The 27,883-nt window shown below is 44.4% G+C and overlaps 1 protein-coding gene and 1 long non-coding RNA gene across 8 annotated transcripts in view; one reads left to right on the top strand and one right to left on the bottom strand.

Annotated features, from left to right (window-relative positions):
• The window catches only part of LOC127580944 (uncharacterized), a 47,635-nt gene that overhangs the window by 6,028 nt on the left and 13,724 nt on the right, over nucleotides 1–27,883 (top strand). Inside the window, exons 2-3 of the long non-coding RNA XR_007957910.1 lie at nucleotides 11,708–11,923; nucleotides 16,665–16,766. This is a non-coding gene — a long non-coding RNA (uncharacterized LOC127580944). The remainder of the gene's footprint in view (nucleotides 1–11,707; nucleotides 11,924–16,664; nucleotides 16,767–27,883) is intronic.
• On the bottom strand, nucleotides 297–27,822 carry LOC127580943 (methyltransferase-like protein 27). 7 transcript variants are annotated; one of them, XM_052034934.1, is made up of 7 exons: nucleotides 27,719–27,793; nucleotides 27,050–27,175; nucleotides 11,003–11,123; nucleotides 9,638–9,766; nucleotides 7,967–8,105; nucleotides 4,281–4,373; nucleotides 297–3,848 (listed from the first exon to the last, which is right to left on the bottom strand). In XM_052034934.1, the coding sequence occupies exons 3-7, from the start codon at nucleotides 11,120–11,122 to the stop codon at nucleotides 3,646–3,648; spliced, it is 684 nt and encodes a 227-aa protein (XP_051890894.1). In that variant the 5' UTR covers nucleotide 11,123; nucleotides 27,050–27,175; nucleotides 27,719–27,793; the 3' UTR covers nucleotides 297–3,645. The 7 variants fall into 7 exon arrangements, with proteins under 7 accessions (XP_051890894.1, XP_051890893.1, XP_051890891.1 ...); XM_052034933.1 differs by having other exon boundaries at nucleotides 27,050–27,190; nucleotides 27,719–27,748; XM_052034931.1 differs by lacking the exon at nucleotides 27,050–27,175 and having other exon boundaries at nucleotides 27,719–27,822.

Here is a 27,883-nt window from a genome sequence, read left to right on the forward strand (position 1 = left end):
TGCAGTTTCCTAGTCATTACAAGAGAGGAAATACTGAAGAAATTAAAGGGACCAAAACACAACAAATCCCTAAGACCAGATAACGTGCATTCTAAGGTTCTTAACAAAGTGGCTGCACAAATGGTGAATAGTGAATGATCCTGACCGGGCAGTTTGTGATACAGAATTAAAATGGGTTTGGATGGAGCTAAGAAACAGTAGGGGACAGAAGACATGGTGGGAGTTGGTCTCTGAACAATGGTTGTGATGTAGGGCATGTAATAAAACAGGAAATTAGAGCTGGGTAGAACCGGCAAGACAGTAAACAATGGGTACTTTATTCTACATATAGACTGGACAAATCAAGTTAGCACCAACAGTGCAGGAAGTAAATTCCTGGAACGTATACAAGATGGATTTCTAGATCAGCACGTTGAGGAAATGACATGAAAATGGACTCACTTAGATTGAGTATTGTGCAGTGAGAAAGGAGTTAAATAGGACACCCCAGAGCCTACAGAATGGCCTACATGAAACACAAGAGCCGTGTTATATCCTTCAGCACGTGAACTAAGATGAATTCCTTACACCAGTCCAGGGTTGTATCTTCTCCATCTCCAGAAATAAAGACAAACTGTTAAAGAGGTTCACTGTGACAAGGCCCCAAGGAAAGAATGACTGTAATTTTTTATTAGGTTTGAAAGTGATGTTCAACCTAAACAAGGCAAACTATGAAGGTATAAGGGGTAGGTTGGTTGGAAAAGATTGGGAAACTACATTAAATGGCTAGCAACTAAAGAAATAGTACATGATTTGCAACAAATACACCTTCCTTTTAAGGCACTCAAACACAACAGGAAAAGTGATCCAACCATGGAGTACCAGAGAAATTATAGATAGTACTAAATTGAAGGAAAATGCCTGGAGCAGGATGAGACGTGCTCACACTTCTTCCAAAAGGTTCACAGGGGAAGCTCTGTGATCCACAGCCTTAAGAAAGAGGATGATTCAGTAACATTTTCACAGGCAGACATAGTGAGGATCTACAGATCCTTCTATGCCAGTCTGTATGACAGTAAGACCACAGACAGCACAGCCTCCCAGAACTTCCTGTCCTCTATCATGGAGGTGCTATCACAGGAACTAAAGTTGCCCGGAAAAGCAAGAAGTCTGAGGATTAAGAACATGTCAGAATTCACCAAAGTATAACCATGCAATTGGTGAGGAAAGGAAAAATAGATTATGAGAGTAAACAATTGAGAAACATAATAACAGAAACTAAGCTTCTATTAAATTAAAAAAATTTTTTTTTTAAATTTTATTTACAGCGTGGTAACAGGCCCTTTCGGCCCAATGAGTCCGCGCTGCCCATTTTACACCCAAATTAACCTACCCGTACGTCTTTGCAATGTGGGAGGAAACCGGAGCACCCGGAGGAAACCCACACAGACATGGGAGAATGTACAAATTCCTTACAGACAGCGACGGGAATCGAACCCCGATCGCTGGCGCTGTAATAGCGTCGCGCTAACCGCTACGCTACCGTGCTTAGAATGCGTTGAAAGGAAAAGAAACAACAAGGGCAAATGTGGGTCTTTACAAAGAAGGGAGAATTTGTATCAGGAGAAAGGGAAATGGTAGAGAAATTAAACAAATACTTTTGTGTCTGCCTCCACAGATAAAAATATAAATAAAACTCACAGAAGTACTGGACTATCAGATGAAGATGAGGAAATTAAAAACAAAATAAGCATTAGTAAAGAAATGCTACCAGAGAGTTTAATGAGTCTGAAAACTAATAAATCCCAAGGACCTGATGATCTACATCCCAACATTTTGAAGGGTGTGGCTACAGAGATAGTGAGTGCTTTGGTTATCACCTTGAAAATTTCTATTGATTCTGAAATGTTTCCTATAGATTGGGAGGAAGCAAACGTGACTCTGCTATTTAGAAAGGAGAGACAGAGAAAATAAGGAACTACTAACCTGATGGCCTGACATTGGTAGTAGGGAAAATGGTGGAACCCAGAATTAAGAATGTGTTGTGAAGGCACTTAGAAAATAATAATCAAAATCAACATGGACTTATGAAAGAGAAATCATGTTTGACTCATCCATTGGGGTTCTTGGAGGTTATGTCTGAGTAGATGAGGGGAAGCCAGGTCACATGTTGGATTCAGATTCTCAGAAGGCTCTTAACAAGGTTCCACACAGGAGGTTAGTGAACAAGGCTGGAACGTTGGGGTAATGTACTAACATCGATTGATTGACTGGTTCTTCTCTTGTTGCCAGGCTGTGACTAGTGGAGGTGCTGTCAGAATTAGATCTTGAGCACCAACTGTTTATAATCAATATCCATGACATTGCAAAAAGGACCTAGCTCAGGAAGACACATTGGTGGGCATAGTCGAGTTGGGTTGAAGGGCCTGTTTCCGTGCTGTAATTCTCTGTGTAACATTTCCAAGTTTGCTGATGGCTTGAAACTAACTGGGGATGTGAGTAGTGATGAGGGTGCATAAAGACTTCAAGGGGATGAAGAGAAGCTGCATGAATGGGCAACAATATGGCAGATGGAACACAATGTAGAAAGATATGAGGTTATCTATTTTGGTGGGGAAAATAAACAGAAATGTTGAGTATTTTTTAAATAGGAAGAGATTGAGAAATGTTGATGTTCAAAAGGACGAGGGAGTCATTGTCTGCAAGTCATTGAAAGCTAACACTCAGTTGCAGCTGGTAATTAGGAAGGCAGGTGATCTGTTGGCCTTTTCAGCAGGAGGACTTGAGCACAAGAGTAGAGATGTCTTGCCACATTATATGGGATCTTGGTGAGAGCAAACTTGGTGTGCTGTGCACAATTTTGGAACCTCATCTTAAAAAAAAAGGCTATACTTCCTATAGAGGGAGTTCAGTGAAGGTTAACTAGACTGGTTCCTGGGAGGGTGGGCGTGTTGTACAAGGAGAGATCGAGCAGCCTAGGCCCCTGTTCTCTAAAGTTTGGAAGAATGAGGCATGGCCTGAATGAAATACACAAAGTTCTCAGGGGCCTCAACAGGGTAGGTGCAAAGAGAATGTTTCCTACGGCCGAGGAAACAGGAATTAGTGGTCACAATCTTAAAATTAGGGATAGGTCAGTTAGACAATCTGGTGAATCCTTAGATTCTCTATCTCTGACATCTGTGGCTCAGTCACTGACTGCATTCTGGATTCAGTATTAAAGGTCTCAAGGGATAGGTTGATGGGGATGAACAGAACAGGCTGTCTTTCCTCTCAGGAAAAGGAGGCTGAGGGGTGACCTAATAGAGGTCTTTGAAATTCAGAGAGAGGGTGCAGAGAAATTGATTCTACTTGTAAGCAAGAGCACAACAGAAGGCATTCCATGTAATACAGTAACCAAGAAATTCAATGGGAAATTGATTGAGAAGAAATTTCTTTCTTAGGAGGGTAGTGGAATGTAGAATTTACTACCCCAGAGAGAGGTGGAATTGAATGACACAGTGAAGGGCCTAGTTTGTGAGGGACAAGGGGAACAGTGATGGATTTAGATGAGGAGATTGTGGAGGAGATAGAAGTAGAAGATAAATGCTGGCAGGGAACAGCTGGGCTGAATGGGCGTATTTTTGTCAGTGCCCTCTCTCTTGTGTAATCCTGTCATAAGTCACAGGGTTACTTCTTCCTGTAGACAGCCACGGTGCCATCAGTGTATTCTTCGGCCAACCCTGTGGGCAGCATGTCCTTCTGCCACTTCTCGACATATCGCTCCACAACTTCCTCCCACAGCCCCTTCTTCAGCAACTCTTGGACTGAAGCGAGCAGTTTACTTCTGTGGTCGCTCTCCTCAGCCCTCAGTGTGAAACAGATAAGCCCACCTGAAAGAAAGATCAGCAGTTCCAGTTAAAACAAACAATGGTATCAGGCTTTCCAGGGGAAAAGATGTACTGTGTGGCCATACAGTCTGGCTGACTAAAATAATTCCACAGTAGGTTCTTGCTATGCAGCTCAGTGCTGAGTGATGCTGCTTTAACCCTTGGTCACTGGAGTATGGGTCAGTGTGGGGTGACTCTGCTGTAACACTGGATCCCTACAGTATGGGTCAGTGTGGGGTGAATCTGCTGCAACACCGGGTCCCTACAGTATGGGTCAGTGTGGGGTGACTCTGCTGTAACATCATTACCCTGCAGTTTAGCTTTAACGTTTAAATGTTTCCTGGCTTTGTCACCCTATGGTTTCTATTTTGGTGTCTGCTCCTTCTAGCAGTTGCTCTAGTCATACCTCTTTATTTGTGGGACCTTTCTGCTGACCTGTTTTGGTGACTCTCAGCATTTCTGGAAGGATATCCCATGGGAGATGTTGCCGGGCCAGTCCACCAACAATCATCACTAAGTCGTAGGTACCTGCAGAAGGACAATCCGACAACAACAGACATGTAACAAAACAGATGCAAACAGGACAGAGAATCATTCGCAAAACTCTGAAAGAAATGCACATGCTCTTCAAAATTCACTTCAATCGAATACACCAGTACAGCTCAGTGTGATGGCTCCCTGCTGTAACAGTGGTTCCCTGCGGTACAGCTCTGCATGATTTGAAAGTCAAAGTCAAGTTTATTGTCATCTGCACTGGTACACGAACACATAGGTGCAATGAAAATCTTACTTGCAGCAGCATCACAGGCACATGGCATCAGATAAGCAGCATCCACAAGAAAAACATAAATATGAATTGTACACAATTTTTTTTCAAGAAAACACAATTAGAACAAAAAAAAGGTCCATTTTAGTGCAATGTGGTCATAGTGTTGCTAAACTGTAGTGATTAGGGTTTTGCCGGTTGGTTCAAGAACCGAATGGTTGAAGGGAAGTAGCTGTTCTTGAGCTGTGAGAACCTGCAATACAACTCATTGTTGAGCGACCTGCCTCTGACATTGGATATCTGCAGAAAATTCAGTGTGAGGTGACCCTGCTCTGACAGCAGGTACTTTGGGGTTGCTTTAGCACTTGTCAAAATGTTTGTCTCCTCAGTCTTGAGCACAACCTGTATCCTCTCTGGCACTCTTTTTCCACTGTAAACACCCTCAGATGCCGTCAGTAGGGGGGCGGGGGGGGGGGGGGTCATCATGCAATGTTTGCCTGCCGTGAGATTTGTAACCTTCCTGCTGGGATCAATGACTGTTCTGGTTTACTCATAGTTCAACCAGGTTTCATCAGCCCCGTTTTCCCAGAACTCTTCTACCTAATAAAGCATCAGCATTCAAGCCGTGTTCTTTGTACTCACTGAACTCTGACCTTGTAAAACTTCAGATTCAACCACAAAGGTGAACCTTTAAATACAAAAGTTTGGGAAGATTGGGAAACAGCTTTGCCTGTGAAGATGGGTGTTATGTTCACTTTCAGATTCCTACCCTCAGACCTCTTGCCGCTGGTCCCTGTCTCATCTGTTTGCTGTTAAAGTCACCCAAGCTCAACAGCTGAAGAGATAAGGTTTCACCTACTTTTGCTTCAGCCCCCAGGAGCAGGCAGGGTGGGCAGTGGTACTTGCCTGTTTTGCATGCTTCCCCACAGGGTGTAGGCATTCTAAGACTGCACTCCTTTCCAAACAGAGGCCTCCCTGGCAACTTTCTGCCTGTGACTCTGGAGGATGACTGTGTTTCCATTGCACAAAGACCCTGCCTCCTACAGGCGCTGTCGCTCACCTGCCTCTCCAGGCCCCTCATACCCCTTGGAGGCCCTCTCCCACTCCTCTCCAGTTGGTGCAGCATCATTCATTCATTGTCGACAGTCTCCAGTACTGGGAGAAGTGTTGCTTGTTTTACGCTATATCCCTTTAAATGGTGGCTTCAAAGATAGTATCCTCTGGTCTACATGCTGTCAACAGTGAGAACTCACTGCACCTCAGGAAAGAACATTACACTGTGATCATCAATACCTGTTTCAGCACAGCATTAGACATGGGAAATGAAAATTTGTTCTGTGAATCTTGCAATTGAAGTCTCACAAAACAGCATTAGCATGAATTGGGCAGCACAGTGGCAGAGTTTGTAGCACTGCCAAGCCACAGTTCCAGGGACCCAGGCTCAATCCTGACCTCGGGTGCTGTCTGTATGGAGCTTGAATGTTCTCCCTGTGACCATGTGGGTTTTCCTCTTGGTGCTCTGGCTTCTTCTCACATCCCAAAGACATGCAGGATGATTGACCACTGTAAGTGGTAAGTGGTAAAGTCTGGGAGGAGTTGGTAGGAATATAGAATATAGAACATAGAACATTACAGCACAATACAGGCCCTTTGGCCCACAATGTTGTGCAAACATTTTATCCTGCTCTAATATCTATATAACCCCTCCCTCCCACATAGCCCTCCATTTCTCTATCATTCATGTGGCTATCTAAGGGTCTCTTAAATGTCCCTAATGTATCTGCCCCCACAACCTCTGCTGGCAGTGCGTTCCACGCACCCACCACTCTCTGTGTAAAAAAAACATACCCCTGACATCCCCCTTATATCTTCCTCCAATCACCTTAAAATTATGCCCTCTCGTGTTAGCCATTGTCGCCCTGGGAAAAAGTCTCTGACTGTCCACTCGATCTATGCCTCTTATCATCTTGTACACCTCTAACATGTCACTGCTCATCCTCCTTCTCTCCAAAGAGAAAAGCCCTAGCTCGCTCAACCTTTCCTCATAAGACATGCTCTCCAATCCAGGCAGCATCCTGGTAAATCTCCTCTGCATCCTCTCTAAAGCTTCCACATCCTTCCTATAATGATGCAACTAGAACTGAACACAATACTCCAAGTGTGGTCTAACCAGAGTTCTATAGAGCTGCAACATTACCTTGCAGCTCTTGAATTCAGTATCCCAACTAATGAAGGCCAACACACCATATGCCTTCTTAACAACCCTAATGACCTGCGCAGCAACTTTGAGGGATCTATGGACATGGATCCCAAGATCCCTTTGTTCCTCCACACTGCTAAGAGTCCTGCCATTAACCTTGTATTATGCCTTCAAATTCAATCTCACAGAGTGTATCACTTCACACTTTTCCGGGTTGAACTCCATCTGCCATTTCTCAGCCCAAGTCTGCATTCTATCAATATCCTGTTGTAATCTACAGCAGCCTTCTACGCTATCCACAACACCACCAACCTTTGTATCATCAGCAAACTTACTAACCCACCCTTCCACATCCTCATCCAAGTCGTTTATAAAAATCACAATGAGCAGGGGTCCCAGAACAGATCCCTGCAGAACACCACTGGTCACTGACCTCCAGGCAGAATGTGCTCCATCTACCACCACCCTCTGTCTTCTATGAGCGAGCCAATTCTGAATCCACACAGCCAAGTTTCACTGGATCCCATATCTTCTGACTTTCTGAATGAGCCTTCAATGAGGAACCTTATCAAACGCCTTACTAAAATCCATGTACACCACATCCACTGCTCTACCTTCATCAATGTGCTTTGTCACATCCTCAAAGAATTCAGTCAGGCTGGTGAGGCACGACCTGCCCCTCACAAAGTCATGCTGACTGTCCCTAATCAGCCTATGCTTCTCCAAATGCCCATAAATCCTGTCTCTAAGAATCTTCTCCAGTAACTTTCCCAGCACTGAAGTAAGACTCACTGGTCTGTAATTCCCAGGGTTATCCCTACTCCCTTTCTTAAACAAAGGAACATTTGCCACCCTCCAATCATATGGCACTACTCCCATGGCCAGTGAGGACGCAAAGGTCGTCCCCAAAGGCGCAGCAATCTCTTCCCTCGCTTCCCGTAATAACCTTGGATATATCCCGTCTGGCCCTAGTGACTTATCTGTCCTAATGTTTTCCCTGAAGCCTGATAAGTTAGATTGAAGATCTCATTCCTTGATCATTAGAGGATCTCTGCAAGATTGTTCTACAGAATAAACATGCACATTTCCTGGATTTACATCTAATCAAGGTCACCACTGGTCACCGACTATCAGCGATAAATATCAGCTATTTACCTTCTTGTATGGGCAGTTGTTTCTCTCCAGTTACCAGGCAATGTGTCAGCTTTTGGTACAGCCCTTTGGATTCAGATATCTTCAGCATTTTTTCACTGCCATCCATTCCATGGAAGTTCTTAAAGCCCAGTTTCTGCAACTAAAGAAACCAGATTTCTCCATATTTTATGTTGTCCACTAACCCTCTGATTATCCAGTACACTTCTCCCTGTGGTATTTGAATAAGCTCCATATAAAGTGTTAAAAATGTCTCATGTCTCTGAGTTCCAGATTTTGGTCATGTTTATGCACTTGCACCATTGCAACCAACTAGGAGTACTGAAGCATTACTTGGAATCTGATATAAAAACTGAAAATGCTGGAAATTCTCAGAAGGCCAGACAGCATCTGTGAAAAGAAAAACAGTCAATGTTTCAGATCAATGACCTGTCATCAGACCATGCTGTCTTGACTTTCAGATTTTACAACTGAAAGCAGCTTTGAGAAGAGGTGTAGCATTGCTATCTCTCGCATGTCATTGGCTTCTCTCTTTCCGTCAGGTACTCACAAGATCCATCAACCTCCCTCAGTACCTAAAAATGGCCTCGGGTTTTCATAACCCAACAGCAACCTCTACAACACACTTCAGGAGAGTTCTCCCTGTGTCTGGGGCCCAGCCTTGCAGATGACCTCCGTGCAGTGGGTCGACCTATGGCTGTGATATTGAATTCACCTGATACTGTGAGTTCATATCCCACCATAGCAAGTTGGGAAAGTGAACTCATTAAATCTGATTCTGGTGCCAGAGAAGGTTACTATAGAAATTGTTGAATTGTTGTTAAAATTTAAATGGTTTATTAGAGTAATTGAGCTAAAGAAGCTTGCTATCCCCACCCAGTTTGGCCTCCCTACTCCTGTCTCTTCCCACAGATGCTGCCTGCACTGATGAATGTTTGCAGCAGGTTCTGTTTTTATTTCGGAGTTCCAGCATCGGCAAGGTTTTCCTTCTCCAGCGTATGACACAATTCCGTCATTGTTTGCTTGCTCTCTTTCTCTCTCCTGTTTTCATTCTCCCATTTACATCTCCCTCAGGTAGATCAGCTGTGATTTGGTTAGTTGGCAGTTGAAAGAAACATTGCAACTGGACATTGTGATTAACGAGCCTCCCCCACCCTCTCCCAGCAGGAACCACCACTCCTTGTACCATTCAGTCTCTCTTGACCCCCACCGTATCACGTTCTTTGCTCTCTCCATCCCTCCCCTTCACTGCAACTTAAAACAAGTTTGATTTCCAACTTCCCACAGTTCTGATGAAAGATCTAAAACATTAATTCTGTATCTTTCTCCACAGTTGCTGTCTGACCGGCTGAGTATTTCTGATATTCTCTGTGTTAGTTTCAGAGTTTCTGATTTCCCATCCAGTTCCTCATCACCTCGCTGACCTCTAACTTCCCTGGGAAATGGATGATACATTCTGAAAATGCAGATATTTTAAAAATTTTGCTCCTTCAAATTTACGAAAAAATCTCTTTGGTGAGAGAGTATTGTCAATTTAATTATCTCTACCCACACCTACACTGAGAAACAGATTAATTCTGGGACCACTTCACTAGCACACAGTCATGGGCACAGATTGCACTGTTTCATTTCATTATTTCTGTCACATTTAATTAGAGTTTCATCATCTCTTACTCCTTCAGCCACCATCCCTGTTCCACAGGGCACATCGAGAACCAGTGCACTGCTTCGATCTTCTGAATACACAGAAGCTATGGTCTCCACACTGAACTTGGGGGCGTTGTACTCCATCACACTCATATACTGTAGACAAAAAGAGATTTTGTTCATGTGGTCTGATGATCGAAGCGTTTTACCCTGTGCAATGTGTACGTTGCAGCTTTGGGTGTTGGGGGAAAGGTGTAAACTGGAGTATGGATCGGGGAGCCTGGAAGCCATGGTAATATTGCAGATGCAAATGAATTTCTCCCCGAAGGTGGCTGCACAGGTTGATAGGGTGGTAAAGGCAGCGTGTGGCATGCTTGCCTTTATTAGTCGAGGCATTGAGTTCAAGAGCCAAGAAGTTATGTTGCAGCTTTATAAAACTCTGGTTAGGCCGCATCTGGAGTATTACATACAATTCTGGTCGCCCCATTATAGGAAGGATGTAGAGGCTTTGGAGAGGCTGCAGAAGAGGTTTACCAGGGTGCTGCCTGGATTAGAGGGCATATACTCTGAGGAGAGGTTGGACAAACGGGTTGTTTCCTCTGGAGTGGCAGAGGCTGAGGGGAGACCTGATAGAAGTTTCAGATTATGAGAGGCACAGATAGAGTAGACAGCTGGTAGCATTTTCCAAGGATCAAAATGTCCAGAGGATGTGCGTTTAAGGTGAGGGCGGTAAGTTCAAAGGAGATGTGTGGGGCAAGTTTTTTTTACACAGAGTGGTGGGTGCCTGGAATGGACTGCAGGTTTGGTAGTGGAGGCAAATATGATGGAGGTGTTTAAGAGGCTCTTAGATAGGCCCATGAACATGCAGAGAATGGAGGAATATTGACCTTGTGTAGGCAGAAGGGATTAGTTTAGCTAGGCATTTACTTACAAGTTTAATTAGTTCGGCACTACATCATGGGCTGAAGGGCCTGTTCCTGTGCTGTACTGTTCTATGTTCTATCTATGAATAGTCTGCCTACTGCCATTCACCGAATCAACACTGGAGACTTTTCTAATACATAGCCACACTTAAAGATGTGGAATGCTTTTCTGGAGTGCTAGTACAAATTCAATAGGCTGAATGGCCCCCTTCTGCTTGGCAACAACTTTATGATTCTATATGACTGCACGGAGCGGGTAGAGAAATGAACATTGGTAACATTACAAGTCAATTGGAAAAACTAGGGTAAAGACCGCAAAAGCAGAGCATTTTGTTTATCATTAACGTTTGTACAAAAATGTAAATGAGGCGTAAAAGATGCATAGAGATGCCATGGAAACAGTGACCATGTTACCAGTTGGATGGAGTGGTTCTTAGCCCCCAGTCAAGTGAAAGTGTACAGACACTACCTTTTCATAGTCCTCTGCCCAAGAGTTGTAAAAGCCAACTTTCTCTTCTGTGTTCATGTCACTATACAAAGTGAGGAGGTTCTTGGTGGCAGCAGCCACATCGATTCCAGACTCGTTCATCCTGTAACAATAAAGAGTCCTAGCTGGTTAAAAAAGAGCGGAGAATAAAACATTGCAGTAAAACCTTTCCAGTTAAGAGGGATTGAAGTGAGATTAGGTACACCTTCTAACAGTAGGTTTCTCTTGCCACAGATGTTGAATATTTCCAGACTTTTATGCTTTATTTTAATGACCAGCTCTGCAGTTTTTTTTTTGCTTTTTTATTCGCCTACTAACAAATATTTCCAGGTAAACCTTTAGATAACTTCTACATCGTTCAATTTAATATACTTACAAAAATAAATGTATTATACATTTGTATCACATTTATAATATGGCCACCTCTGCATTGGGAAGATGAACAACAGGTTGGTGACTGCTTTGGGGAAAGACTTCATTCAAACTGTAGATGTGACTCAGAGCACCCAGCCACCTGTCACCTTAATTTTCCATCCCACCCTCAGTCCAACCCTCCTGCACGGTTTCCTACATTGTTCAAATGAAGCTGAATGTGTGCTCAAGAAACATTCCCTTCTGCTCTTTTAACATGAAGTGTGTTCCTTGTCTCAGACCTCTGGCTCATTTTCTACTCATCCCAACCCTCAGGTCCCGGGCCTCCCACTCTTAGAACTTGCCTTCACTGCAAGTCTCCAGTCCATTTTGTGAAATGCCAAGGAGTTCAGCGCAACTGCCCTCTCTCCATCTCCCCGCCAATAGATGTTGGCTGACTCCCCAGCTCGGCAAAGCCTACGGGAAGTAAAGGCATGGAATGTGTGTGGAAAGGCTGCTGCTGGGATGCACATAGCATTCGTAACGAGCTAGGTGAGTTGCCAGCACAAATAATTAAAAAATGAGTTTAATCTAACAGCTATTAGAGACATGGTTGCAAGGTGACCAGGGCCAGGAACTCAATATTCCAAGATATTCAATATTCCAAAAGAATAGGCAAAATGGGAAAGGCGAAGAGGTAGGAAGGTGTGACTGCAGGGATGAGTAGTGATACAGATGCAGTGAATAGTGATGTGCAGTCAGTTTGGGTGGAAATAATGAATAGCAGGGGAAAGATGACACAGTTGGAAGTAGACTACAGACTCCCAACGTGTTGCTTCTCAATAGGCAAAGCATAAATGGGGAAATATAAAGGGAACTGCATTATCATGGGAGATTTTAATCTGCATTTTGATTGAACTACCCAAACTGGCAAAGGTACCATCAAAAAGGAATTTGTGGAGTGCGTCTGAGACCATTTCTGCAAGCAATATGTTACAGAATCTGCCAATGAACAGGCTAGTTTAGATATGGTCATGTGTAATGAGCAAGGATTAATAAGAGATCTTGTAGTTGAGGGTTCCCTAGGAAATAATGATCAGAAGTTGGTAGAATTCCAGATACAGTTTGAGGGTGAACAGCGCGGGTCCAAAACCTGTGTCTTCAACTTAAATAAGAGCAATACAAAGGTAGTGTTGAAAAACATGATGATGCTGGAGGAACACAGCAGGCCAGGCAGCATCCATGGAGAAAAGCAGGCGGTCAATGTCTCGGGTCAGGACTGAAGATAGGAAAAGGGGAAGCCCAATAAAGGTAGAGTTGTCTAGAGTGGATTTGGTAAATAGGTTAAGTGATAGATCAGTGGATAGGCAGCAAGTTCATAATATTCAGCAGAAGGAGAGATTCCATGTGAAAGATCCATGGTTAACAAAGGAATTCAAGAAAAATATTAAATCAAAAACTAGAGCTTACAAAGTGGCAAGGACCCGTGGTAGACAAGAGGACTGGGAAATTTTCAGGAACTGGCAGTGAAAGACTAAAAAGTTAGCAAGGAGGGAGAAAATTCATTAAGAGGAAAAAATGACAAATAATATTAAAACAAAGAGTAGCTAGGTAAAGGGTGAAATGGGGGAATTAAGAACAGGTAACAAGGAATGGTAGATAAGATAAACAAATAATTTGCATCAATCTATGTGGTGAAAGTCACCACAAATATTTTCAAATGCTAGTTTCAAATAGCAGGGAAGAACTTGTAACACTTACTATCACGAAGGACAAGACTTTGGAAAAGCTCGTGGGATCAAAAGCAGACTGATGGCCCTCACCCAAGGGTTTTAAAAGGATTGACTGCAGAGACAGTGGAGTCATTGGTTAAAACTTTGTCAAACCTCATTATTGAGTTCCAGGAAGGTACCAGCGACTTAGAAAATCTCAAATGTGGATCCCTTGTTCAAGATGGGAAGGAGACAAAAAGCAGGTAACTATTGGTCTGTTAGTTGAATGTCTGCTGTTAGCAAGATGCTGGGATCTATAATGAAGGAATAAACAGTAATTTAGAGAAGCTTAATGTACTCAAACCAACTCAACATGGTTTTATGAAAAATAAGTCATGTTTGAAAAATTTGCTAGTGTTCTTCAAGATGGAACAAGCAGCATTGACAGAGGGGATCTTGTAGATGTAGTGTATTTGGATTTACAGAAGGCATTTGATATAGGTCCACGTAAAAGGCTGGTGCACAAAATAAGAGCTCATAGTATTGGGGGAAGTGTGTTATTCTGAATTGAAGACTGTTTATCAGGTGGAAGACAGAGAGTTGGAATAAAAGGGACTTTTTCAGGCAGGAAGACTGTAGCTAGCCTCAAAGCTTTTGGCCCTAATTTATGTAGACCATAAGATATAGGAGCAGAATTAGGCCATTCGGCCCATCAAGTCTGCTCCACCATTTAATCACGGCTTATTTTTTTTTCCAATCCCATTCCCCGTCTTCTCCCCGTAACCCTTAACCCCCTTTACCAATCAAGAACCTATCAATCTCTGCCTTCAATACACCCAGTGACTTGGCCTCCACTGCCCTCTGTGGCACGAATTCTACAGTTTCACCACCCTCTGGCTGAAGGATTTTCCCATCTCAGTTTTAATGGGACGTCCCTTTATTTTGAGGCTGTGCCCTCTGATTCTAGACTCTTCTACTGACGGAATAATCCTCTCCACGTCCACTCTATCCAGGCCTTCAAGTATCTGGTAGGTTTCAATGAGATCCCTCCTTATCCTTCTGAACTCCATCGAGTACAGGCCCAGAGACATCAAATGCTCCTCATAGGTTAAGCCTTTCATTCCTAGGATCATTCTTGTGATCTACTATTTACATTAATGACCTGGAAGAGAGGGAGTAGTGTAGGATATCTAAGTTTGCCGATGATACAGAAATAGACGGAAAGGCCTGTTGCAATGAGGATATTTGAATTCTGCAACAAGTTATAGATAGAGTTGGAAGAAAATTGGTAAATGGAATTTAATGTGGGATAATGTGAGGTCATGCACTTTAGCAAGAGGAATCAAAGGGTACAGGATTATCCCAATAGAGAAAAATTGCAGACACAAGAGATTCTGCAGATGCTGGAATCTGGAGAAACACACAAAATGCTGGAGGAACTCAGCAGGTCAGGCAGCATCCATGGAGGGAAATAAACAGTCGACTTTTCAGGTCAAGACCCTTCATCAGGACTGGAAAGGAAGAGGGCAGAAGCCAGAATAAGAAGGTTGGGAGACGGGGAGGAGCACAGGCTGGCAGGTGAGAGGAGAGAGGGGGAAGGTAGGTGGGTGGGGATGAAAGGGAGTGATGTGAGAAGCTGAGAGGTGACAGGTGGAATAGGCGAAGGGCTGAAGAAGGAGGAATCCAGTAGGAGAGGGCTGTAGACCATGGAATAAAGGGAAGGAGGTGGGGAATAGATGGGCAGGTCATGAGGGCGGGGGAGGGGAAAGAGAAGGGGTGAGGGGGGCCACAGGAATAAGGGTAAACAAAAGGGGTGGGAGACAAAAACAAGTGGGGGAGGGGATTGCAAATGAGTGAAGTACAGATGAATCTAGGTGTTCTTGTGTATAACTTGCAAGATGTTAGCAGGCAGATGAAGCAAGTGGTTAGAAGGACAGATGGCATGTTGGCCTTTATAGCGGGGGTTGGAGTTAGAAATAGGGGAGTATTGTTACAATTATGCAGGACGTTGGTGAGGCCACACCTGGAATACTGTGCACTGTGGTCCCTTTATTTGAGAAAAGATATATTAGCACTGGAGGCAGTTGATAAGAGATTCACTTGACTAATTCATGGGATGAGAGGGTTGTCCTTTCACAAGTGTCTAAAAGAATTATATCAGTATCCTTGGAGCTTAGAAGCATGAGGGGTGATCTTATAATATCCAAGGGGGGGGGGGGGCATGAGAAGGTAAATGTAAGACATTTACACTGATGGGAGAGGGGACATAGTTACAAGATAAGGGGCTAGTCACTGAAAACTGAGGTGTGTAGGGATTTCTTCTCACAGAGGGTGGTGAATCTCTGGAACTCTCTATCCCAGAGAATTGTGAGGGCTAGATCAGCGGAGGTATTTGAAGAAGACGGAGATAAACTTTCGAAAGATTGAGGAGTTGAGGGCTCTGAATAAGGGATACAGCAGAAGAATTGAAGCCTAAGGCAGATCACTCATGATTGTATTCAATGACAGGGGCCAGGTGGCCTGCTCCCGAGCACATTTTGTTGTGTTCATGTAAGATCAAAACAGAAGAGATGAACCCTGTGCACAAATACTGTACAGAGATTGTAACTGATCAGATACACCTATCCACAAATACTGTACAGAGATTGTAACTGGTCAGATACATCCATCCACAAATACTGTACAGAGGTTGTAACTGGTCAAATACACCCATCCACAAATACTGTACAGAGATTGTAACTGGTCAGATACATCCATCCACAAATACTGTACAGAGATTGTAACTGGTCAGATACACCCATCCACAAATACTGTACAGAGATTGTAACTGGTCAGATACATCCATCCACAAATACTGTACAGAGATTGTAACTGGTCAGATACACCCATCCACAAATACTGTACAGAGACTGTAACAGATCAGACAGATCCTACCCACAAGTACTGTACAGAGATTGAAACGATGTACATAGAGCCCACCCACAAGTACTGTTACAGAGACTGAGAAATGACAAATAGACCCTGCCCACTAGTACTATACAGAAATTGAAACAAGATGGATATACTCTGCCAAGAATGAAAACGAAATTAGCTCTGGCTTGCTGCATCAAGTATTAAGGCTCCAGTCTGGATCCTCACTGGCCAGTGTCACTGCCCCATACAATGCACAAATACCGAAAAGAGGATTTCTGCAAAATGTAACTGTGGAAGCCTTGATTGACCAGGGGCCACTTGCAGCACTCTTGCCTCCATATAACTTTCATGAAACATTATAGAAATTTATTTCCTCTCCTCTAGTTTGCTAGACTTGTTAACTAACCTTAAACTCAATTTGATGTTTCAAGTCAACCACACAAAAGAAGATCCCAAGCCTTGCACTGACGCACACCGTGTTTGACTGGATTTATGGTGTCTAACTGAATAAGTAATGATAACTTTGTTGACTGAGCAAAGGTTGAGGACTTAGCAGCTTCCAAACTGGGACCGTGGTCATATATATTCAGGGCTTGATTTTCCAATCACAAAATGATATAAAAATCTCTGACAGCCTATCTAGAAAATCGATTTACTTTTCTCCACAGACAAAACTTCAAGCCGGCAATAGACGTCAATCATGCAGAATTCGTGGAACCATACAGTTTGCTTTCAGGATGGTGCACGTGGCATTCAACGTTCCCAAGGAGGTCACTGACCAATTCCGTTTGTCTCTGGGATGCGCTGGCCAGTGGTGTGATGACAGTAGGGAGAGAGGCTGGTAAAGTAAAAGGGCAAGAGGAAACGGGTGTGAGACAAAAGGTGTTTACAATTACATGAAGGAGAATAGTTTGTCGAGCCTGATCTAGACTGCAATTGTTATTTTTATTAATTTTGACTTAATTGTGCTTGATACAGATAGAAAGTTGATGTAATTCTTGTGTTGAAGAATTTACTAATAATTTATTAATACCAGTCAGGATATGGGCCAAACGTGGGCACATAGGACTGGCTTAGATGGGCATCTGGGTCAGCATGGTTTTGGTATTGGTTTAGGTTTATTATTGTCACTTGTACCGAGGTACAGTGAAAAGCTTGTCTTACAAACCGATCGTACAGGTCAATTCATTACACAGTGCAGTTACATTGAGTTAGTACGGAGTTCATTGATGTAGTACAGGTGAAAACAATAACAGTACAGAGTAAAGTGTCACAGCTACAGAGAAAGTGCAGTGCAATAAGGTGCGAGATCACAACAAGGTAGATCGTGAGGTCATAGACCATCTCATTGTATAAGGGAACCGTTCAATAGTCTTATCACAGTGGGGTAGAAGCTGTCCTTAAGTCTTGTGGTACGTGCCCTCAGGCTCCTGTATCTCCTACCCGGTGGAAGAGGAGAGAAGAGAGAATGACCCGGGTGGGTGGGGTCTTTGATTATGCCGGCTGCTTCACCAAGACAACGAGAGGTAAAGACAGGGTCCGAGGAGGGGAGACTGGTGTCCGTGATGCACTGGGCTGTGTCCACAGCTCTCTGCAGCTTCTTGTGGTCCTGGGCAGAGCAGTTGCTGTACCAAGCCATGATGCATCCAGATAGGATGCTTTCTATGGTGCATCGGTAAAAGTTGGTGAGAGTCAAAGGGGACAAACCAAATTTCTTTAGCCTCCTGATGGATGAGTTGGGCCAAAGGGCCAGTTTCTGTGCTGTATTACTTACCAAAACTACATAATTTTGCCAAACACTGATGCACACCTTCAACTGAAACAAAATTAAATCGCAAAATTCATGCCATTGTAAATATACTCTACTTTTTTGCATTTGCATATTCAGTCCTTAAGCAGCCCTTCTGGATATAGGATGACTTGCTTCCACTCCAGCCCTGAGGAGTGGAAGGTGCCTGCCACTGCTTTCTTCAATGTGAGACAGCTTCTGCACACCAGCTGCCACACAGTCTTGATAGATTAGAGAGCAGGCTCTGCTGCAGAGACTTGGAGCATGCACACATGCAGATGCACATGCACACGTGTGCTCACTCTGACAACTCTCATGTACATGTATGGAAAGAAACACCACGCCCCTGTCTACACCCTCCTCCTCTGCCCCCTCCCTTACCCCCACCCTTATCCCCTGCCCCCTTCAGTACCCTCTCCCCTAATTGCCTCCCCCTCTTCTCGGCTGCCCCTTCACTAACCCCTCCTTGGGTCCCTCTCCTTCATCCTCACTCTGGGAGCGTGCAAGCAGCTGGTAAGGGAGGGTGGGTGAAGACGAGCGGGACTGAGGGGGAGAGGAGGGCAGAGACCAGGGTGGGGTGGGAATGGAAAGGAAGGGGAGGTTGCTGAGCGGGATGGAGGAGTGATGAGGGAGGGACGCGAGAGGGATGAGTGAGTGAAGGAGAGTACTGCGACGGACGGATGTCTTCAGCAGGCGAGCACTGAGGAAAAGGTCAATGAAGGGAAGGGTGCAGAGAGGGTGAGTGAAGTGATATACTATGCACACCAACAGGGTTGCTGTCCAGCAGCATGCACCGAGACAAATGGCTATGTTCTGTGCCATAAATTTATGATTTTAGTGATGCATTTTTTGTGCAATCGCTGTCATAATATTTTATATATATTTATAATTGCAGACGTCCCTCTCAAAAACACACACACACACACACACACACACACACACACACACACACACACACACACACACACACACACACACACACCTGAGATTTTCCTTAGGTTTTAACTTTAGTGAGTGGTAACAAACGGGATAGTTCTCAAGGATTCAAGGATGTGCCCAATACCTCCTCAAGAAAGTGCAACATTCCTGCTGATTTCTGAGAACCTTTGGCCCACGAACACTCGAAGTGGAGAAGGAGCATTCAGGATGGTATCTCGAGTCCATGCATTAGGAGCACACACAAGCCCAAGGTTAATAAGGGAAGAAGTGCATCATCTCTTAAAATACCTACTGCTGTCTCATGGAAGGGCAGCCTGCATGTTACTCCTGCAGGAAGTGTAGATTTTCTTTCGATGAGACAGAAGGAAGACAGATGTGAAATACTGGAACACCCAGGGGAAACCCACCCAAACATGCATTCCCTCCACGACTGATGCACAGCGGCTGCAATGTATACCATTCACAAAATGCACTGCAGTTCTTCTCCCAGGCTTCTCCTACAAAACCTCTCAAACCTGCAACCTCTATCGCACTACCCACAGGCTTCACTCCAAATTACTCACCATGATTTGGAAATGTGTTGCTAGTCTTTCATCTTTGCTGGGTCCAAATCCTGGAACTTGCTGCCCAACAGCACAGTGGGTGTACCTTCATCAGAAGAACTGCAAGGAGGAGGCTCATAACGATCTCCTCAAGGACAATTAGGAATGAGAAATAAATGTGGCCAGAACTTACTCAATGAATGATTGGGTCCTGAGAATGTTCTGGAACAGAGAGACCTAGGGGTACAAGTACACAATTGGCTGAAACTGGAGTCACAGGTAGACAGGCTGGTGAAGGTGGCGTTTGAGGTGCTTGCCTTAATTGGTCAGTACAGGAGTTGGGACGTCATTTTACAACTGTACAAGAAATATTGTGTGCAGTTCTGGTCACCTGGCTATGGGAAGGATGTCATTAAGCTGGAAAGAGTGCAGAAAAGATTCACGAGGATGTTACTGGTACTGGAGGGCTTGAGTTATAAGGAGAGACTGGGTACGTTGGGACTTTTTCCCTGGCGTGTAGGAGGCTGAGGGGTGACCATATACAGGTATATAAAATCATGAGGGGTGTAGATAAAGTGGATGGTCACAGTCTTTCTCCCAGGGTAGGGGAGTCTAAAACTAGAGGACGTAGATTTAAGGTGAGAGGGGAAAGGTTTAAAAGGGACCCGAGGGGAAACTTTTTCATACAGACGGTGGTGGGTGTATGGAATGAGCTGCCAGAGGAAGGTCTAAAGGTGGGCACAGTTACAATGTTAAAAAAAAACATTTGGACAGGTACATGGATAGAAAAGGATTAGAAGGATATGGGCTAAATGGGATTAGCTCAGATAGACATCTTGGTCGGCAATTAAAGATGAAAATAGTCTTTACATTGTTCTATGTGAACAAACCTAATCTTGGCAACTGTGAGATTAATGGTGCAGTAAACAAAAGTCCAATCTTTTTGAAGAATGCAATAACACTTCAATCATGCTCTCACGCTCTGTTAATCGCTTATCAAAAGGATAATCTGCAATTTCGTCAGGTCATTTGTTGACATTTAAAGTGACATTCAGAATTACTTGCTGCATTGTGATGTGAACAGGCCATTAATAATGCAAAGTCAAATAAGCAGACTCAAGCACAACTATTTTATGCATCTGAAACAAAACCAGACACTTACAGACTAACTCTTCATTGTTGTTCTTTCTGAGCATCAATAAATATCTAAGTCAGGTTTTAGTTGTACATTAGTCAGAAATCGTTTGTTTATTTGAGGGCGTGGACATTGATGGTAAGACCAGCATCTACTGTCCATTCCTCATCGTCAAGGAGATGGTAATGGTGGTGAGTTGCCTTCTTGAACTGCTGGAGTCCATGTAATGAAGATGCTCCCAGGTTATGGGCCTACTGGTGATGTAGGAATGGTGATGAATGCCCAAATCAGTTCTTTCTGCAGCATTTTTGCTTTTGGAACTGAAAAGATTTTCTTTAGTCATTGATTTTTTTGGGATCAGGGCATTGTTGGCAAGGCCAGCATTTGCTATAACTCTAACAGTCCTTGAGATGGCAGTGGTGAACAGTTTCAGTCCTTCTGGTGAAGATACCCCCACAAATATGTTGGGGGGGGGGGGTATCTTCACCAGGATTCAGACCCAGTGATGATGAGAAAGCAGCAATATATTTCCAAATCTGGACGTTGAGCAGCTTGGAGAGGAACCTGCAGGTGGTGGCATCCCATGTGCCTGCTTAACCCCTTTGAATCTGTTCATTTAGCACAGGGACAACACCCATCACACGAATGAAATTGTCTCCAATGTGAAAACTGAGCATCGTGTCCACAGGGTGTCTGCCATGGTCATCCTGTCCAGTGCTGTCACGGACAATATGATATTTTAGTGAGGGTGAGGTCACTTGCTGTCTGACAACTATATCTTGCAGAACTCAGCCAACGTTGGTCAGTGATGACGCTACCAAGCCAGTGTGGTTTGGGCACTGAAATCCCCCCAGAGTACATTCTGAATCAAAATAGTCAATAGTAAGCTGGCAGAAATATTGAATTGCATCAATGTTTATCAGGGACAATATAAAAAGGGATAGAAAATGAATCATCATTACTAAAAATTAGTCAGACTTGAAGTATAAAAGCTGTTCTTCGGATGGATTATATCTTTGTGCACTAACTAGCCCGAGGGAGGAGAGATCAGGTGCGACACATAAGCAAGTAATGTTTAAAAAAAAATGGGAAGCGTGTGGATGACCATTTAACAACTAAATTGATTAAAAATGGAATTGTTTTGAATTCAGGAAATTTCAGGCTAGTAGTTCGCTTGCTCACATAGAAAAACGATCATGAAGTGATTGCAGTTTAAGTTTGGGCCTTGGGGGTTCACATGGGCAACAGATTGGTGGATTGGTGCTAAGAACTCATGGCATTGGTGGGTGAGAAGAGTTTATTGTCATGGGTAGAGGATTGGCTAACTAACAGAAAACAGAGTTAGGATACATGGGTCATTTTCAGGTTGGCAAGCTGTAACTAGTACATTTCCACAAGGATCAATGCTGGGCCTCAACTATTTATAAACTATGTTCACGGTTTAGATGAAGGGACCATGTGCATTGTTGTCAGATTTGATGAACATACGAAGATAATGAAAGCAAGCGGTGACAAGGATGCAAAGAGTCTCCAGTGGATATGGATGGATTACACAAGGTTACAAACATTTGACAGGTGGTGTATGATGTGGGGAATGTGAGGTTAACCACTTTTTCAGGAAAAGCAGAAAAACTATTATTTAAATGGAGAGTTAATACAGAAAGTTATATGAAACTCCAAAACATTAGCATGCGGTTACAGCAAGTAATACACAAAAACTGCTGAAGGAACTCAGCAGGTCAGGCAGCATCTATGGAGGGAAGTAAACAGTTGACGTTTCAGGCTGAGACCCTTCATCAGGACTGGAAAGGAAGAGGGCAGAAGCCAGAATAAGAAGGTGGGGGGAGGGGGAGGAGCACACACAGGCAGGGGACGGGTGAGTCCAGGTGAGAGGGGGGAAGGCAGGTGGGTTGGGGAGGGGGAGAAGATGTAATAAGCTGAGAGCTGACAGGTAGAAGAGGCAAAGGGCTGAAGAGGAAGGAGTCCAGTCGGAGAGGGCAGTGGACCAGGGAATAAAGGATGGGGGAGGGGAGGAGAGGAGATGGGCAGGTCATCAAGGTGGGGGAAGGGAGCCGCAGGAATAAGGGAGGACGAAGGAGTTGGGGGGGTGGGGGGGCGGAAAAAGGGGTGGGGTTACCGGAAGTTAAAGAAATCAATGTTGAGGCCATCAGGTTGGAGACTCCCAAGGCGGAATATGAGGTGTTGTTCCTGCAACCTACATCTGGCCTCAATGTGGCAGTATTCCATGGTCCACTACCCTCTCCGACCGGATTCCTTCTTCTTCAGCCATTTGCCTCTTCTACCCATCACCTCTCAGCTTATTACATCTTCTCCCCCTCCCCCACCCACCTACCTTCCCCCTCTCACCTGGACTCACCTCTCACCTGAACTCACCCGTCCCCTGCCTGCGTGTGCTCCACCCCCTCCCCCCACCTTCTTATTCTGGCTTCTGCCCTCTTTCTTTCCAGTCCTGATGAAGGGTCTCAGCCCGAAACGTCGACAGTTTATTCCCCTCCATGGATGCTGCCTGACCTGCTGAGGTCCTCCAGCACTTTTTGTGTGTTGCTCCAGATTCCAGCATCTGCAGAATGTTTTGTGTCTCCGGTTACAGCAAGTAATTGGGAATGTTGGCCTTTACTGTAACTGAATCTATTTGATGATAGGATCCATAATCCTGGGGTAGAGAATTCCAAGAATTCACAACCCTCCGGGAAAAGGAATTCCTCTTCATCGCAGTCTCAACCCTACCTCTAACCCCGCCCCCACCCCCCACCCCTACACACACACACACACACACACACACACACACACACACACACACACACACACACACACACACACACACAAGGGGAGACATCTTCTCAACATCTACCCAATAAAGCCCCCCCCCCCATAATCTTATGTGTTTCAATGAGGTCAGCTCTCATTCCTTAAAGGTACATCCTGCTAAACCTTCCCTCATAAATCAACCCCCTGCAGCGAACTTTCACACAAAGGCAAGTGTGTCCTTCTTTAAGTAAGGAGATCAAAATGTAATGTCCAGGTGTGGTTTCACCAAAGATCTGGACAATTGTATCATGTCTTCCTTACTCTTTTCTCCACCTCCTCTGTAATAAAGTCCACTGTTCCATATACATTTTAATATTGCTGTACTTTCAAATTTCTGATTCTTGTACACCCAAATATCTGAGAGTTGTGCATTCAGTGGTCTCATTTAAACCATATTCTGTTTCACTTCTTCTATTAAAGTGGATAACCTCACATCTCCCTTCACTTTTCTCCATTTGCCATCTTATTTTCCCATACTTGTACAGTCAGCAAACTTGGATACAATATAGTCAGTCGTATCATGTCTTTAATATTGAGAGCTGAACACCTGGGGCACCCCACCAGTTACAGGTTGACAACTTTAAAACTACTTGTTTATCCCTTTGCATTGTTTTCCTGAAAATATTGGAATTGTCCAGATATTAAGAGCTTTGTCTCGGCATCCTGGCAAATCACTCTTACTAGCCTGACTTTTCACACTTGTTTTTTGGGCACTCAGATACCTGCAGACACCTCGACCTGTGCTTCTTGCCACTCCTTCTTCCTCATTTCTGCTCAAATTGATACTGCTTCATGAGCCTCTGTCCAAGAACCTTTCCCATTAGTGTCCCAATATTATCCTTCTTTGTCTTTTCATCAACCTTCCCTCCAACTCCACTTCTTCATCCTACCCATCTTTCCGAAGCATTCCTGTATATTCAACCCCAGTTTTGGTGACCTTACAAATGCTTCTCAAATAATGGCTCTTCGATCACTGGGAAGTGTGAGGTTATGCACTTTGGTAGGAAGAATAAAGTATAGACTATTTTCTAAATAAGGAGAAAATTCAGAAATCAGAGGTGCAAAGGGACTTGGGAGTCCTAATTCAGGATTCCCTCAAGGTTAATTTGCAGGTTGAGTCAATAGTAAAGAAGGAAAATGCAATGTTAGCATTCATTTCGAGAGGACTGGAATATAAAAGCAAGGACGTACTGCTGAGGCTTTATAAGGCATTGGTCAGACTACACTTGGAATATTGTGAGCAATTTTGGTCCCCATATGTAAGGAAGGATGTGCTGGCCCTGGAGAGGGTCCAGAGGAGGTTCACAAGAATGATCCCTGGAATGAAAGGCTTAACATCTGAGGAGCGTTTGATGGCTCTGGGCCTGTACTCAATGGAGTTCAGATGGATGGGGGTGGGGGGGGGGGGGGAGGGATCTCATTGAAATCTAACGGATACCGAAAGGCCTGGACAGAGTGGACATGGAGAGGATGCGTCCATTAGTAGGAGAGTCTAGGATCCGAAGGCACAGCCTCTCAGAATAATGGGACGTCCCTTTAGAACTGAGATGTGAGGAGGCAAGCCAGGGGGTGGTGTATCTGTGAAATCCATTGCCACAGAGGGCTGTGGAGGGCAAGTCATTGGGTGTATTTAAGGCAGAAATGGATAGGTTCTTGATTGGTAATGGAGTTAACGGTTATGGGGAGAAGGCGGGACAATAGGGTTGAAAAAAAATCAGCTATGATTGAATGGCAGAGCAGACTCGTTGGGCTGAATGGCCTAATTCTGCTCCTATATCTTATGGTGTTATGATCTTATAATCTATGCACAGATGAGTTCTTCACCTTTTTGTAGTTCAAAACAGCCCACACCAAATGCATTCTAAATTCATAGAACATAGAACATTACAGCACAGTACAGGCCCTTTGGCTCATGATGTTGTGCCGACATTTTATTCTGCTCTAAGATCTGTCCCACATAGCCTTCCATTTCTCTATCATTCATATGGCTATCTAGGAGTCTCTTAAGTGTCCCTAATGTATCTGCCCCAACCACCTCTGCCGGCAGTGCGTTCCACGCACCCACCACTCTCTGTGTAAAAAAATTTACCTCTGACATCCCCCTTATATCTTTCTGTGTTGCCATTTTCGCCCTGGGAAAAAAATTCAGAGTAACAAGATCTCTTAACATAAAGTTGACTTTTGTTCATAGGAAAAGGAAAATAGTACAGAAATTTCAGAGTGTTTCACTGAGATTCCAGCGTCAATGTATGACTGAATGCTGTTGCTCAGTGCTACTGCACTTGCACTGACACAAAATCTAGGTTCACACTGTCGTGCATTACAGAGTGAGTGCTATGTGGTCAGAGATGGCTTCTTTCAGATGTAACCTTAAACAGGGGCCCTCTTTGTCCTCTCAGCTGGATATATAAGATTGCATAGCTCAAGGGAAACAGTAGCTGGTTTTCTGTTGAATTGCTGTTTATGGACCTTACCTTGCATAATTGGGCTCCTGTGTTTCCTACATGACATTTTCAAAAGTACTTCAACATTTAAAATGAACATCCAGATGGAAAAGTGAAGACAAAGGACAAAACCCTGGAATCAATCAAGAAAAATAAATGGATTTTGCTATGGGTGAAGTTCTGCATCTTTCAGTGCAGGTCCTATTTCACGTCCCTCACTGTTGATCATTTCAATACCACTTGGTCCAAAAACACATTGCCTGCTTTCCACATCATTGGAACCTGTAAGTGGAACTGTGTGATCAAAAAATTAATTGTGAGCAAAGCACAGATTTAATTAGACTGTAACAACAGTCATACATCACTGAAATGTCCCATCAAATTTGAAATTTGAAAGATCCAAAGGAAAATAGTTGGTCTTTATGACTTGTAATGATAGAATTTAAATATTTTCATCCTTCTGCTCAAGTCCCACCATGGATTGCTCTTTCCTTTCTCTATAACCTCTGAACCTCTGCACTGCTCCATTCCCAGCCATCTATATGTCCCTGATTTCCTGTAAGCAAATAGCTTGGCTATATTCACTGCTACAGTCACACACAGAATTGCAAGGTGCTTCATATCTGCAGTACCATAACCTGCCAGCAGGAAGGAGCAGACGGTTCAGAAGGCAAAACACCACAATGTGATGGCTGGAAGAGGTGGGCTCACATCACCAGAAGGATTTTCTGAAGTTATATGACTAAATTGTGAAGCACCAGTGACAGAGAATTTATCACCAAGTCCACACTGAAGAGAACAAGTTTAAAGCTGATGATCTGGCAGGGAGAGTAAGAGGGGAACAGGGGGGAAAGGAGAGCACTGTGACAATAACAGTCCAGAGGGAGGAGAGCACGGCGAGAGGGAACAGACCAGAGGGAGGAGAGCACGGCGAGAGGGAACAGACCAGAGGGAGGAGAGCACGGCGAGAGGGAACAGACCAGAGGGAGGAGAGCACGGCGAGAGGGAACAGACCAGAGGGAGGAGAGCACGGCGAGAGGGAACAGACCAGAGGGAGGAGAGCACGGCGAGAGGGAACAGACCAGAGGGAGGAGAGCACGGCGAGAGGGAACAGACCAGAGGGAGGAGAGCACGGCGAGAGGGAACAGACCAGAGGGAGGAGAGCACGGCGAGAGGGAACAGACCAGAGGGAGGAGAGCACGGCGAGAGGGAACAGACCAGAGGGAGGAGAGCACGGCGAGAGGGAACAGACCAGAGGGAGGAGAGCACGGCGAGTGGGAACAGACCAGAGGGAGGAGAGCACGGTGAGAGGGAACAGACCAGAGGCAGGAGAACGAGTCATCCACTACAATCTTTACAGGACCTCCAGACCCACCTCAATGCTTTCAGACGCTTTATCTATAGATGCTCTGCAGGACCTCCAGCCCACCACTGCTTCCAGACTCCTGGTGGCTCTCGAGTAATTCCTGACCATCCCAGATGTCCAGACTCACTCCAGCATCTAGAACATAGAACACTACAGCACAGTACAGGCCCTTAGGCCCATGATGTTGTGCCGACATTTTAACCCGCTCTAAGATCTTTCTAACCCTTCCCTCCCACATAGCCCTCCATTTCTCTATCATTCAAGTGTCTATCTAAGAGTTTCTTAGATGTCCGTAATGTATCTGCCCCCACAACCTCTGCGGGCAGTGTGTTCCACACACCCACCACTCTCTGTGTAAAAAACTTACCCCTGACATCCCCCTTATATCTTGCTCCAATCACCTTAAAATTATGCCCTCTCGTGTTAGCCATTGTCACCCTGGGAAAAAGTCTCTGACTGCCCATTCAATCTATGCCCCTCTTATCATCTTGTACACCTTTATCAAGTCTCCTCTCATCCTCCTTCTCTCCAAAGAGAAAAGCCCCAGCTCACTCAACCTATCCTCATTAGACATGCTGTCCAATCCAGACCTTTATCAGTGCCTCTTGAGTAACACCAGACCACCCCTAAATCTCTCAACCTACATTAGTTCCTCCAGTCCCTCCCAAATTTCCTGACCTATCCATGTGTATCGATGCTCCTTATGGCACTTGTGGCAGTCAGGTCCAGATGTCTTTTTGTTCCTTGTTTCAGGTGAATCTGTGTGTATTGCTGACCCCTTACACAGGGCTTCTGAATGTAACCTACAAGCAGTCATTGGTTTTGAAATCACGAGGACAGCTG

The sequence above is a fragment of the Pristis pectinata genome, chromosome 20 (genome assembly GCF_009764475.1).
Source record: "Pristis pectinata isolate sPriPec2 chromosome 20, sPriPec2.1.pri, whole genome shotgun sequence".
Lineage (NCBI taxonomy): Eukaryota > Metazoa > Chordata > Chondrichthyes > Rhinopristiformes > Pristidae > Pristis > Pristis pectinata.

Excerpts from the sequence above, each read along its gene's own strand:
- LOC127580943 (XM_052034931.1), bottom strand. Across the intron at positions 9,767-11,002 it reads GGGCAGAGGACTATGAAAAG|TATATGAGTGTGATGGAGTA; the intron begins GTAGTGTCTGTA and ends TTTTGTCTACAG. Across the intron at positions 8,106-9,637 it reads CAGGGATGGTGGCTGAAGGA|TTGCAGAAACTGGGCTTTAA; the intron begins GTAAGAGATGAT and ends TGGTTTCTTTAG.